General features: G+C 39.2%; 1 protein-coding gene and 1 pseudogene across 3 annotated transcripts in view; both read right to left on the bottom strand.

Moving 5' to 3' along the window:
* Positions 1–209: 209 nt before the first annotated feature.
* LOC114548186 (peroxiredoxin-like 2A) lies at positions 210–2999 on the bottom strand (annotated as a pseudogene).
* Positions 3000–5867: 2868 nt separating this feature from the next.
* The window catches only part of dydc2 (DPY30 domain containing 2), a 7170-nt gene continuing 510 nt past the window's right edge, over positions 5868–12527 (bottom strand). For 2 of the 3 annotated variants that reach the window (XM_028567968.1, XM_028567970.1), the window contains exons 2-8: positions 10605–10758; positions 9355–9477; positions 7681–7827; positions 7238–7477; positions 6919–7065; positions 6191–6322; positions 5868–6023 (exon numbers count right to left, since the gene is read on the bottom strand). In XM_028567968.1, the coding sequence (XP_028423769.1) occupies positions 5994–6023; positions 6191–6322; positions 6919–7065; positions 7238–7477; positions 7681–7827; positions 9355–9477; positions 10605–10751 (966 nt within the window). In that variant the 5' untranslated portion in view covers positions 10752–10758 and the 3' untranslated portion in view covers positions 5868–5993. Of the gene's footprint in view, positions 6024–6190; positions 6323–6918; positions 7066–7237; positions 7478–7680; positions 7828–9354; positions 9478–10604; positions 10759–10855; positions 11059–12527 lie in introns of those variants that run through there. The other variant, XM_028567967.1, reaches the window with a different exon arrangement.

Here is a 12527-nt window from a genome sequence, read left to right as displayed (position 1 = left end):
GAAAAATCTACAAAACTTCTCAATCTGAGACAACAAACTTGGATCAATAAACACTAAATGTGAAAGAAGGCCCTGCAGGAAACCAGGCTGATCTTACATGTTGAGGTTGGCTCTGAAAACTCCCCCACCCTTGCCATGTGGACTCAGATGACCTCAAGAAGTCCAACATTTGAAAAGATTTTTCCAAGCAGTGAATAACAAAAACAAACTGTAGAGCACAAAGCTGTGTTTTATTGGTCAAAGGTTTCTTGGCTCCCAAGATAACACAACAGTATCACAGAGTAATACAGAAAACTGAGTGTTGGATATCAGGTCCGCTCCCTCTCTAGAGTTTAAAGACAGACCATCATTAACACACTCAGAGTCTTTTACTACACAGTCATACTCCAATGCATCCTGGTTTTCCTAGAGACCAGGAAACTCACAAATTGACTTTTTTTTTACACTATAAACTAAACATCTTTTACATGATAATTTGTATAGCTGGATGTCATTTTTTATGTGAGATTCTTATCCTTCAGGGGTAATACAAAGCATTATTTCATCTCTAAAGGCAGAAGTTCTTGTGATATTCTTCTGACAGCTCGGATGACATCTTCAATGTTGACTTTATCTCCAAATTCAACTTCTCTGTGCTCCAGAAGAATTCCCTGTGGGAGAATAAAAACAATGCATAATGCAGTTCCAAGTGTGCTTGTGTTACTGTCTTTTACATAGTTTGTAATGTAATAAATGCATTTAGTTAATACCTGAAGACATGGAACAAAACAAGCTTTACCTGATTTCCTCGTCCAATGACGAAGACCCCACCAAGGACAAAACCCTCTCCCAAAACATTTCCCATGAAGCCCCTCTGAAAGGCCCGCAGGCCGTTCATCCAAACGCCAACACGCAGAAACGCCATGAGACCCATCTTCCGCTCACGGGGCCCATAAAAACGCCTCTGCAATGCAAGCACACCAACCAGAAGCCTTGAATCATTCCCGCATACTTAAACTGATTTCACACAGATCCTGAATGACTCTTATTCAAAAGGATTTAAAAAAAAAGGAAAAACCTCAGTATCGGGGGGGAACTGACAGTTATTCACACGGATTCATTAGGGAGGAAAAAAAAAAAAAATGAATTCACCTTTTCATCCAAGAAGATCTCCCCCTTGAAGTACGGTCTGAAGTTCTGGACCTCGGTGCCGACGTCCTCCTTCACCACAGCGTACAGAGGGACCCCGAGCTCATCCAGCTGGGGCTTCAGAGAGGACAGCTCTGCAGCCTCCTGCAGCCAGTGACATAAACATCAAACAGTCAGATTGCTCACTGTGCACTACTGCAAATACAAAAAAAAGGGACAACTTACATCAACTGGTAAATAAATACCAGACCTACTCCCAATAGTTTTTTTTTGGTGCAGGTTGTATATTCTTACATATTTTTGTAAGGTTTTGTAGTTAGTTATTTCTTAAGGTTTAATTTCATTGGTCTCGTTTGTAGATGCGTCACTTGATTAACCTTTTATTAATGATCAATTGCATTCATATTGTTATTTAACTGAGTGGCTAACATTTATGATGTTGTATGTATGTATGTATGTATGTATGTATGTAAAAAACATTTAATTAATGTGTTGGAGCTATTTCAATGGTGGCCGTTAGGTGGCGCTGTGGGCAGTCCAGGACTTAATCGTTACAGGTGTGGCACGCAGTGAGGTCTGTGGGTTGTTGGTTAGACAGGGTAAAGATGGGGGTTCTATATTGAGATGTAGCCATTTACTGTAAATATTAAAACGGTTTATGGATGTAGCCTACTTTAGTTTGAAAATGAAATGGATATCCGACTTTAAAGTTTTGAGCCTTTACTGGAAGCACGCCATCTACACCGGATCCACGTGTATAACCAAAACAAACGGTGAGTCAACACGCCTCTTATGATGGGTCACTGTGCATGGGAGACTAAGCGAATTCCCCCCATCTAGTGGATTAATAAAGTTAAAGTGGAAATGTATTAAATAAATTCAAACGGAAGGAGAGGTTTAAGACGTCTTAAAACCTGACACCGCTGTTGTTGCGTTCAGACATAACTCGTACATGCAGCATTGTTCAAACCCACAGAATAGTGAAGATCCCAAAGTTTCGAAAAGGTACCTTAAATGTAACAATACAGTTTAATACAGAATATCTAGGACAGACATTGTGGAATAAGATGACTTAACCAGCTATTCAAGGAGGGGGGTGGGGTGTTAAGGGGCTCTAAATCCCTTTTCGTAAAGCCAATAACTTCCTCATCATTAATTTCAAGATATTTAGTCATAAGAACTGTGATTGCCATTACCTCTCTGCACAAAAATCATCCAGGTCTCCGCACAGCCATGATGACAGCCCCGGACCCCTCCCACAGAGATTTCGCTTTTAGGATCCTTTTGTCTGAGAGAAGAAATGAGGTAAGAGGTTAAGAGTTGAGCAACAGAATAAATACATTCCAACAATAGTTTTTTTTTCTTACACACACATACCATTTTGACCATTTATGAAATATAACTTGCATAACTTCTTTGGTGGATTAAAAAAAAAAGTGGGATTTACCTCCTTTCAGAGTTTTGAGTTCAGTCTCCTCCAAATATTTGAGAGTAGCCTTCAGCGGCGATGTGAGAAAAATATTAGTAAAACCGTTCATAACCCCAGTGATGAGGCCGCCGATAACCTCCACGGCGTTGGCTAGGATTCCCATTATCATTTCTCTTCTCTGCCCGTTTTACATTACTGCATCTCGGCTCCAACAGCTCGATCCTCTGTGACTGCACCGCGGCCAGAAGCGCCTTTAACCCGCAGCTACAGTGGATCCTCCCAGTGTTGCTCAAACCGAGCTTTGTTTTGGACCGAGATACTGATCGGACATGATTACACGCAGCTGTGTTTGATAAGTGACGCCGTCATCGAGTCTGCAGCGGTAAGACAACTGCAGATACCGAAAAATTAAATACAAAGCCGCCACTGTGCACCAGCGTTGGCCCTCTTCCTTCAGTTCAAAAGGTCACTTTAGGAAATCTGCACCGTCATTCGCACAAAAATATCACACCATAGTGTTGCAATGTGTTCCATTATTTCCAAAATGAAGTGACTTATTAGATTGACTTGTAGCCTACTGTGTGCATATGGCAGGAAATAGGTCAGATGAACCATAATCACTATTTAAAAAAAAAACCCTTGACACGATTTCCAGAGGTGTCAAAAGTATTCACAGTATATCAACTCAAGCTTTTTACTCAAGTAAAACTGTAAAAGTACTGGTTTCAAAACTACTTAAAGTATATAAGTAAAAGTAATGCAAGGGAAAAAAATGCCATTAAGGACAAAAGCTAGGCTGCCCCATGGGCCTATAGTGCACTACCCCACCTCCACAAAAAAACATTTTTCTAAAGGCCGTAATGACTATAATGTTATATTAAAATGTTAATGTTAAAAAATGTGGGATGCCCCTGTTGAGTACAATGCAAATACATTAAAGAACCATATACAGGTATGTGTAGGCCTACTACTGAGCATTAACATGTGTTTCATGGAGCGGAAGATATGATGAGTAGTTGCCTATAAGTATTGTAATGGTGCAAAAAGTCAAACTTCTGAGGCATGTTATCAATAGCCTTTATTGGAATGTAAATGTACATCCAAGCTTAGCTGCAGGAATCTACGAGGGCAACCGATGTAAGATAACAAAACTGGACAAGAAAATTGCCGGTGCTTGGGACATTTTGCTTGAGTTCTCTTTGAGTCTCTGCCACGGCCATCTTCGTACTAGGCTACATACAGTGGGGGAAATAAGTATTTGACCCCTTGCTGACTTTGCAGGTTTGCCCACTTACAAAGAATGCAAAAATCTACAATTTTAATCATATGTACATTCTAACAGTGAAAGACAGAATCCCAAAGAAAATTCCAGAAAATCACATCATATGAATTTATTAAAATTGATAACCATCTGATGAGGAAAAACAAGTATTTGACCCCCTGGACAAACAGCATGTTAATATTTTGTAGAAAAGCCATTATTGGCCAGCACAGATGTCAAACGGTTTTTATAGTTGGTGACAAGGTTTGTGCACATTTCGGCAGGGATGTTGGCCCTCCTCCCTGCAGACAGCCTCCAAATCATTCAGGTTCCGAGGTTGTCGCCTGGCAACTCGAATTTTAAGCTCCCTCCAAAGATTTTCAATCGGATTCAGGTCTGGAGACTGGCTAGGCCACTCCAGAACCTTGATGTGCTTCTTCTTCAGCCACTCTTTTGTTGCTTTGGCGGTGTGCTTAGGGTCGTTGTCGTGCTGAAACACCCATCCTCGACCCATCTTCAGCTCTCTCACTGAGGGAAGGAGATGTCGGTCCAGAATTCCACAATACATGGCCCCCGTCCATCCTCCCCTCAATACGATGGAGTTGTCCGTCCCCTTTGCTGAAAAGCACCCCCAAAGCATGATGTTGCCACCACCATGCTTGACGGTGGGGATGGTGTTCTTTGGGTTGTACTCGGTGTTCTTTGCCCTCCAAACACGACGAGTTGAGTTGAGGCCAAAAAGTTCTATTTTGGTCTCATCTGACCACATCACCTTCTTCCAGGCCTCTTCTGAGTCGTCCAGGTGGTGAATGGCAAACTTCATGCGGGCCTGTACATGTTTCTTCTTGAGCAGGGGGACCTTGTGTGCGCTGCAGGATTTCAATCCATGACGGCGTAGTGTGTTACCAACCGTTTCTTTTGTAACTGTGGTCCCAGCTGCCTTCAGTTGATTCATCAGTTCCCCCATTGTGGTTTTGGGATGATTCCTCACCGTTCGCATGATCAGGGACACCCCACGAGGCAAGATCTTGTGTGGAGGCCCAGACCGAGGGAGGTTGGCGGTGGTGTGGTGCTTCTTCCATTTCCTGATAACTGCACCGACAGTTGATCTTTTCTCTCCAAGTTGCTTTCCGATTCTCTTGTAGCCATTCCCAGCCTTGTGCAGATCAACAATCTTGTCCCTGATGTCCGTAGAAAGCTCTTTGGTCTTGCCCATGGTGGTGATGTTGGATGCTGGTTGTTTGGGTGTTGACAGGTGTCTTTTATACAGGTAACGAGGTGAGGCAGGTGTATTTGATGTAGATAATTGGTTCGGATTGGGGCTGTGTCTTAAAGAAAGACTAACTGGCTTGTAGGAGCCAGAATACTTGCTGTTTGTCCAGGGGGTCAAATACTTGTTTTTCCTCATCAGATGGTTATCAATTTTAATAAATTCATATGATGTGATTTTCTGAAATTTTCTTTGGGATTCTGTCTTTCACTGTTAGAATGTACATATGATTAAAATTGTAGATTTTTGCATTCTTTGTAAGTGGGCAAACCTGCAAAATCAGCAAGGGGTCAAATACTTATTTCCCCCACTGTACATCTGCTATTTCCTTGCTGGAGTGTGACGTGATTTGTGTCATATACAGGTGCAATGGATTGCGTACATACCAATAGGGTGTTAGAATGGTATAGGTTTATGCTTCTCATCCAACCACAATCAAATTCACTCTATCTGGATGGCGCAATTTATCTGGATAGGTTTTTTGTTTTTGTTTTTTTTAAACAATGACGAGCTGGAATGAAAACAAGCCAAACTGAAATAGGAGTAATGAGGCTATTTTTAAAATTTAGAAAGTACAGATAATTGTGTGAAAATGTAAGGAGTAGAAGTAAAAAGTAAAATACCGGTAATTACTCCAGTAAAGTATAGATACCCAAAATTTCTACTTAAGTAAGGTAACAAAGTTACTTGACACCTCTGACGATTTCACACCTTGCCTGCTTCAGAAACACTGAACAATAGGCACAGAGATACTGAAGTAAACCAAATATAAAAATGTATGTATTGGTGATAATTATTTTATTTTTTGCACGTTTTTATATTTGCATATCAAACTACATGTATACTGCAGCTATGAAATCATTTGACTTGTGTAAAAGATTGATCGTCAAACAACAATGACTTGATCACGTATGGTCTGCTTCTTGTTCTTCCTCCTGAAAAGCAACACAAAGCTTTATTAGATTGTATTCACCACTGAAACCATTACAGTTACAACTTTCTGAAATGTAAGTGATTTTTTTTTTTCACATTTTAAATAGATCATAAATACTTTTTTACTGTCTCATTTTCACTTGTTGTCCTGTTAGCCTACAAGGTCTACCTTCTCCTGGATGTTTGTGTTTTCAGGCTCCTCTTGTGGTGTCTCGCTCGGCTCTGTATCCTCGACTGCTGCGTCGCTGTCAGCAGGAGCCGAGCTCTCAGTGGTCTCAGTTGTGCGTTGCCCGTCTGCCTCCTGAGATGAGTTGTTCAGAACAGCTCTGGTTAAGCATTAAACAAATGTGTCCTTTTTTTGCATTTCTATCACTTGATTCTGTTGTAGTCTGGCTGACTGTCTATTGCTGCTGGGACATTTTGGTTCTCAATCTCAACACTGCTACCTCCCTCTGGACTCGGCTTTCTTATCTTGTGTGACGGACATATTCTGCAAAAATTAGCCACCTTTTCCTGTGTCTCCTGTTCTGTTTCTTCACTAGAAAATGTCTCTTCTGGTTTGAGACCTTCACTCTGTGGTGCTGACTCCAACTTACCAGTTGCATCTTCATCAACCTGTGGGTGAAATGGTGTGATGTAGAACAATTAGTAGATCTGCCTTTTCTCAACCTGACTCCTGTCTGTATTTTCTTCACCTGGACACCTGTGTAGTTTATGGGAATGAACATCTGGCCTGTAATGTGTAAGCTATCTTCAGCTGACTTTGCCTCAAATCTTCTTTACCGCTCTGTTGACCTGTCCAGTGTCTTTCCTTGCTCTTTATCCCGCATCTCTTGCGTTCTCAGTCTGTATACATGGCGACCTAAATCCTCATGCATATAACCTGTATTTCATCACCTTCTCTGTGTCTCGAGGGGAACGAGGGCTTTGTTTGTCCTGTAGCTCTTCTGTTTTGTCTGTTTTTAAGTTGTCAGCTTCTCGGCTGGGAGTCGAGTGTATCAGTTCAGTCTGCTCAGATTCAGCTGTGTCAGCTTCATCAACCACCTGCAGAGCCGTTGTGAAACAGAATAATATGTATACTTAGTGTCAACGTGAAACAAAAAGAAAACATCTTGCCATCTGCTCTGTGTTTAAATTCAACCCCTAGTTTATTAGTTTTTTAAGTTGTTGTATATCATGGTACTAAATTGGTATAGATGTAATTCGATCATATCACCTTCTCCTCATCTTGGTCAACTTCTTTCTCTTCTGTTTGATTGGTGCTTGCCGTTTTCTCTTCTACATGATTGTCACTTGGATCCACCTCTGTTTTTTCTTCAGCTTGATCGCTCCTCTGATCCACTTCGTCTTTTTCAACAGGCACTTCTGTGGACTCCTCTTTGACCTCAGTGTTGAGGGTCTCCAAAGGTTTTATTTCGGGGGACTCTGGTCCGCTTACATTATCTGTAACCTTCACCTGGCGGACACACCATCTTCTTAAACCATTTTGAAACCATTATGTAGCTATTTCCACACCCACATTAGGCAAATGATGCATTTTAAAATAATCATGATACTCTGCCCCAAACCAAAAATCAAACCAAACAAAGAAGTGATTGCAAAAGATGAGGGAGGCGCCACCACCAGAAACACAGATTTGAGATCCGCTGTTTTTATCACCTCTGGTTCAGTGTCATTTTCCTGAGCGTCACTTTGGTTTTCGTCTGTGCCCTGCTGGCTTCCTGGATCAGTGGAGTTTGGTTTCTCTTTGTTGTCCTCAGCAGCTTCTGTTGTGGCTAACAGGGGTGCATCATCCTTCTCAGAGATCTGTTGATGTGGTGATGTTGATATTCTCTTTATAGATTTGGCTCAAAATGTTGTGTAAAGTTTTTAAAACATGTACTCCATTTGGATAATAAGTGGAGTACATTAATGTGAGGATAGACCCTTCCTTTCTTTTTCTTTTGTCTGATGTCCCTCCTAGCTCTCGGGCTTTGCTTAAAATTAACTTAAAGCTACATTGTGTAAGAATTTCTCCCATCTAGTGGTGAAATTGTATATGACAACCAACTGAATATGACTTTCTAGCCCTTCCCATTCCGAGCACGTTGTAATTCCTACGGTGGCTGAACCCGATATTGGCTCTTAGTATCTCCCATTGTTTACACACAGCTGTTCTAGCCAATCCAATGTTAACTTTGGTCTTGTTCCTTTGCCTGTCACGTTGTCGTTTTAATTCTCTTTTTTGCTTCCCTGTCGAGAAATCTCCCCCTGGCATTCGTCACAATGTGTACAATATGTCCCTCTTTGGCTAATGTATTTTAAAGATGGAGGCGCTACATGGCTACCGTCATTCAATCGACTAGAGCCCGACCGATATTCCGATATAAATCAGCCGATATATATTAAAAAAAAAAAATCCAGAAATGCGTAACAAAACAGATTTCCTTAACATTAGTTATTTGTAGTTATTTATGAGTCCTCACTAAAATAATATAATAATGTAGTTTAAAAATAATAGTTTGTTTTATTGTCTCAACAGAACAGAGGAACATCAAAATATATTAAAGTTCTGATAAATAAAATGTATAAAAATACAAACTTAAGATGTGAAATTTAAAGTCCTTTTGAACAAAAAGACAATAACAACAAAATATTGTAATAGTGTTGCCAACAAGGAGGTTGTAGAGTGCCATCTGGTGGACACACTCAGAACATGGTTGAAGGGTGTTTTGTCCGTTTTCTATTTTATTTTTTAAATATTCAATTATCAGTATCATTTGTCATTAAAAATGATTCTGATGAATTAAAATTTTATATATATATATATATATATATATATATATATATATATATATATATATATATATATATATATATATATATATATATATATATATATATATATATATATAGTTTTTTTATTGGCCATTATAAATGCCGATAGTTTGGAAAATGCCTAATATCGGCCGATAATATCGGCCCGCTGATATATCATTTGGGCTCTTCGAGCGACTCGCTAGTATGTATTCTGAATGATTCTGAATGGCAGATTCTGCGCTTACGAGAATACTTTGATTAGTTGGTGGAAGTAATTACACATGAATGAGCAAATATTTGTGAAAGAACAAAGAACAAGGGGTTTTTGCTAAGAATCAACTAAAAAAAATTACACAATGTAGGTTTAAGTAAGGGATCATCCTTTTACCTTTCTTATCGTAACAAAATGGTATCTAAACACTGGGTTAGAAGAAGGTTTTAGATGTCCTAAGGTAAATGGAGGTTCAGTTACAATAATGTTTTGTAATTAGAACTAAAACACAGTGTTAACGGGGATTTTGTCACACAACCTACTTTTTTAGAGTCTTCCAAGGCCTCACTGATCTTTCGCTCCTCCTCCCTCAGCTTCTCCTGGTGCAACGCCTCTTCTCTGGCTTTCGCCTGCTCCTGCTCCAGCAGTGCCAAATTGGCCATTTTCTGCAAATAGAAATGGTAAAACAACAGAAAAAAAGCTTCACATTTTAACAGCCTTGATACCTGTAGTTTCACACACAAAAAGGAATGCTTTCTAGAGGGTTTTGACCTCCTGTTATTTCTTATGAGCCATAGATCTGCAGACATGCAGGGCCCTGTAAGCAGTTTCTAAAGTCCGAGCTAAAGGTATAAAAGGTGACTGGGTGTTTGTTGCCTCAGCCCCTTTAAGCTTTATAGCAGTAAGTCTGAGGAGCTTAGACTATCTAAGTCTTTGTCATCCTTTACTGCAGTTCTTAAAACCTATTGGAAGATCAGGGCTCTGAGGCAGTAGAGGTACTGTATGAGCAGAAGTAGCTTTACTACTAGCTCTTTAATTGCTATTAACCCTGTTTCCCAGCGGTAAGTCTCCTTGCGGTGGGTGAGGTCATGTTCTCCATATCAACATACTCCATTGTTGATATAAAAAAAAGTATTATAGCTGCTTTAATGTACCAAAATAGCCTTGCAGGCACAATGGCCTCTGTGAGCAGTATCTTTTAAACTTATAATTGATTATTATTACAGATTTTATAATTAACTTGTAAGCAGATTTATTTTAATGCTGGAGCTGGCAGAGGACATTTTTAACCACTGTATGTAGCTAACTATCAGGAATTAATTAGGAATCATTTTATTTCCAACATGTCTTATCTTTTGTATTATTATTGTTGTTGTTTTACATAGTGTATTATTTCAACTGTCTGACTGTGTCTGCCTCATTGCAGTCGGTAAATGTTTTATTACTGATTCAACGATGTAAAGCACTTTGTAACTTTGTTTTTAAGTGTATTATTATCATATTTTGATCATAGATTTTAATTTTTTTTGTGTGAAATCATTAGCTTTCAAATAAATGTAGTGGAGTAAAAGTATGAAGTAGCAAACAAGAAGTAACGTTACTCAAGGAAAGTACAAGTACCTCAGACTTGCACTTACGTAACGTTATAGCACTTGGTGTACTTAACGCCAGTTTGGCTATACTTATAAAAAAACGAATGAATAGGTCATACATTTTTTTTTTTAGCACTGTATACACACACTGTGTTGTGTAATGGCTTCCCCTACTGACAGAAAACCCAACAGCAGCTTACCTTTGTCTCGTATTCTACGTTTGAGTTGTACTTGTAAAGCCAGTGGGCGAGATACTGGATGGGGTTCACAGGACGCTGCTCGGCCACTTCAGCGAGACCGTCTGCCAGACATTTCCCCAAGTGTTTTTTTATATACTCAGAGTCCATGTTTTATCTGCGTGAAATGGAAATATCAAAACATGAACGTTGTGAATGGTAGCTAGCTAGCTAAACGTATATAGCTACCGTTTGCTGATTTTTAACTTACGAACCTCCTTCGCCAGTTGCCTAGCGTTGGTTAACAGGAACTCAAAGTTTAGCTCTTTTTGACGTTAGTAGCTAGTTAGCTACACAGTAAGTACTTGTATATTTAATATGTATTATTTCTATCGTAAGCTAAATGTAAACTAATTTAAGTATATCGCCAAAACAATCCTTTTTCACCGAGCGTCCGGATGTAGCGGTGTCTCCATGGCAACGGTGTCACGCCATTAATGATCCCCTACCGTCATCCTTTTAGACGGGTTCCTACTACCGTTGACACTGAGTTTTTCAGTTTAAAATTAATATCAGATTTGGAAACATTATTACGTGGAGAAAGGTCATTCATTAATATGACATGAAAACACTGTAAAACTGTCCCAGAATTGCCCCTGATAGATCACCACACTATCACAGCCTCAGTGCTATAATAACCCAGACTAAAAAGTTACATGAGTAGGCTATGGAAATTTTTTTCTTTAGGCCGATATATGTTTAATATCTTTGATAGTGACAATATTTATTGCGTTAAATGCTTATTTGCACCCTGTCCTGAAACTCACGCAGGAGAGGAGGAGGTGGGGAAAATTTGCCGCAGGCTCCGTTTCCAAGAAACAGGTGACACCCAGTTAACATTTGTAATCGCAGATATCATTTTCCTTGTATAATCATACTACACACCTTTCAGCCAAATATAGCCTTCACGTCGACATGACTCACCCAATCACACTGTGTGCAGTCCAGTCCCTCTCACTGCACATACAGAGGTTATTTTATCAAATATTATCAAAAATATGCATAGTTTGTCATTTAAACGCTTCTCTATAACATCATTAAGTGTATTGTTTCTCTCATGTTTAAGCCAGAACATCAGATATTGGCCCTTCAGCAGTTTTTGGCCCACTTATCGGGCCTGTGAACATGACAAGTAACCGTTAGTCTCCTCTTTCATTTATCACAAGAGGGTCTATGAAGTAGCCTACTGACATTTTAATAGTGTCCACACATTTTTCAAGTTTTATTTTCACTTCTCACAAGGAGAGCTATGTAGGTTATAGTTGTATAGTACATGTTTGAATAAAATGACTATATGGAACATTTAAAGTCATTATGCTTCCCCCTGGTGGTTGTATGGGAAACACTTATTTGGGGGATACATATTCCTAGATACTTTTATTAGCTCCTAATATTGGGCTTTTAGTACTTATTTCTTTTCTAATGATTTATGCAAAAAAAATTGTTGTAGACCATATCGTGTTGTAGAACTGTTTATATAAACTTGGTTATCAGAAAACACGACACAAGGAACTATTCATAATTTTTTATATCCTGAAAGAGACTGTCATCCTTCACCTCATGTCCCTCCATTTCTTTTTGAAAAAAAAAGAAAGAAAATAAAGCCAAATTCATCATCTGAAAACTATGGAAACTACTTCACTCCTCAACTTTTAAAAATGTGAAAACCAGCTAATCCAAATGAAGATATTGTATTCACAAAAGTCTACTGCATAATACTTTTTGGCAAATGTTTTCACTTGTAGGCCTACACATTCCAAAGTAGGCCTAGGCCTACAACAAACAAGAACTGAAACAATGACATACTTTCTATCAGTCTGTGGTGTGTTCAAAAATACACTTTACAATAATAAGCCTATATAGTGTATACACTAATTCAAAATAAAC

This window comes from Perca flavescens, chromosome 21 (genome assembly GCF_004354835.1).
Source record: "Perca flavescens isolate YP-PL-M2 chromosome 21, PFLA_1.0, whole genome shotgun sequence".
In the NCBI taxonomy this organism is placed as follows: domain Eukaryota; kingdom Metazoa; phylum Chordata; class Actinopteri; order Perciformes; family Percidae; genus Perca; species Perca flavescens.
Note: the sequence above shows the minus strand (reverse complement) of the source record. Positions and strands in the feature narration are given on the sequence as shown.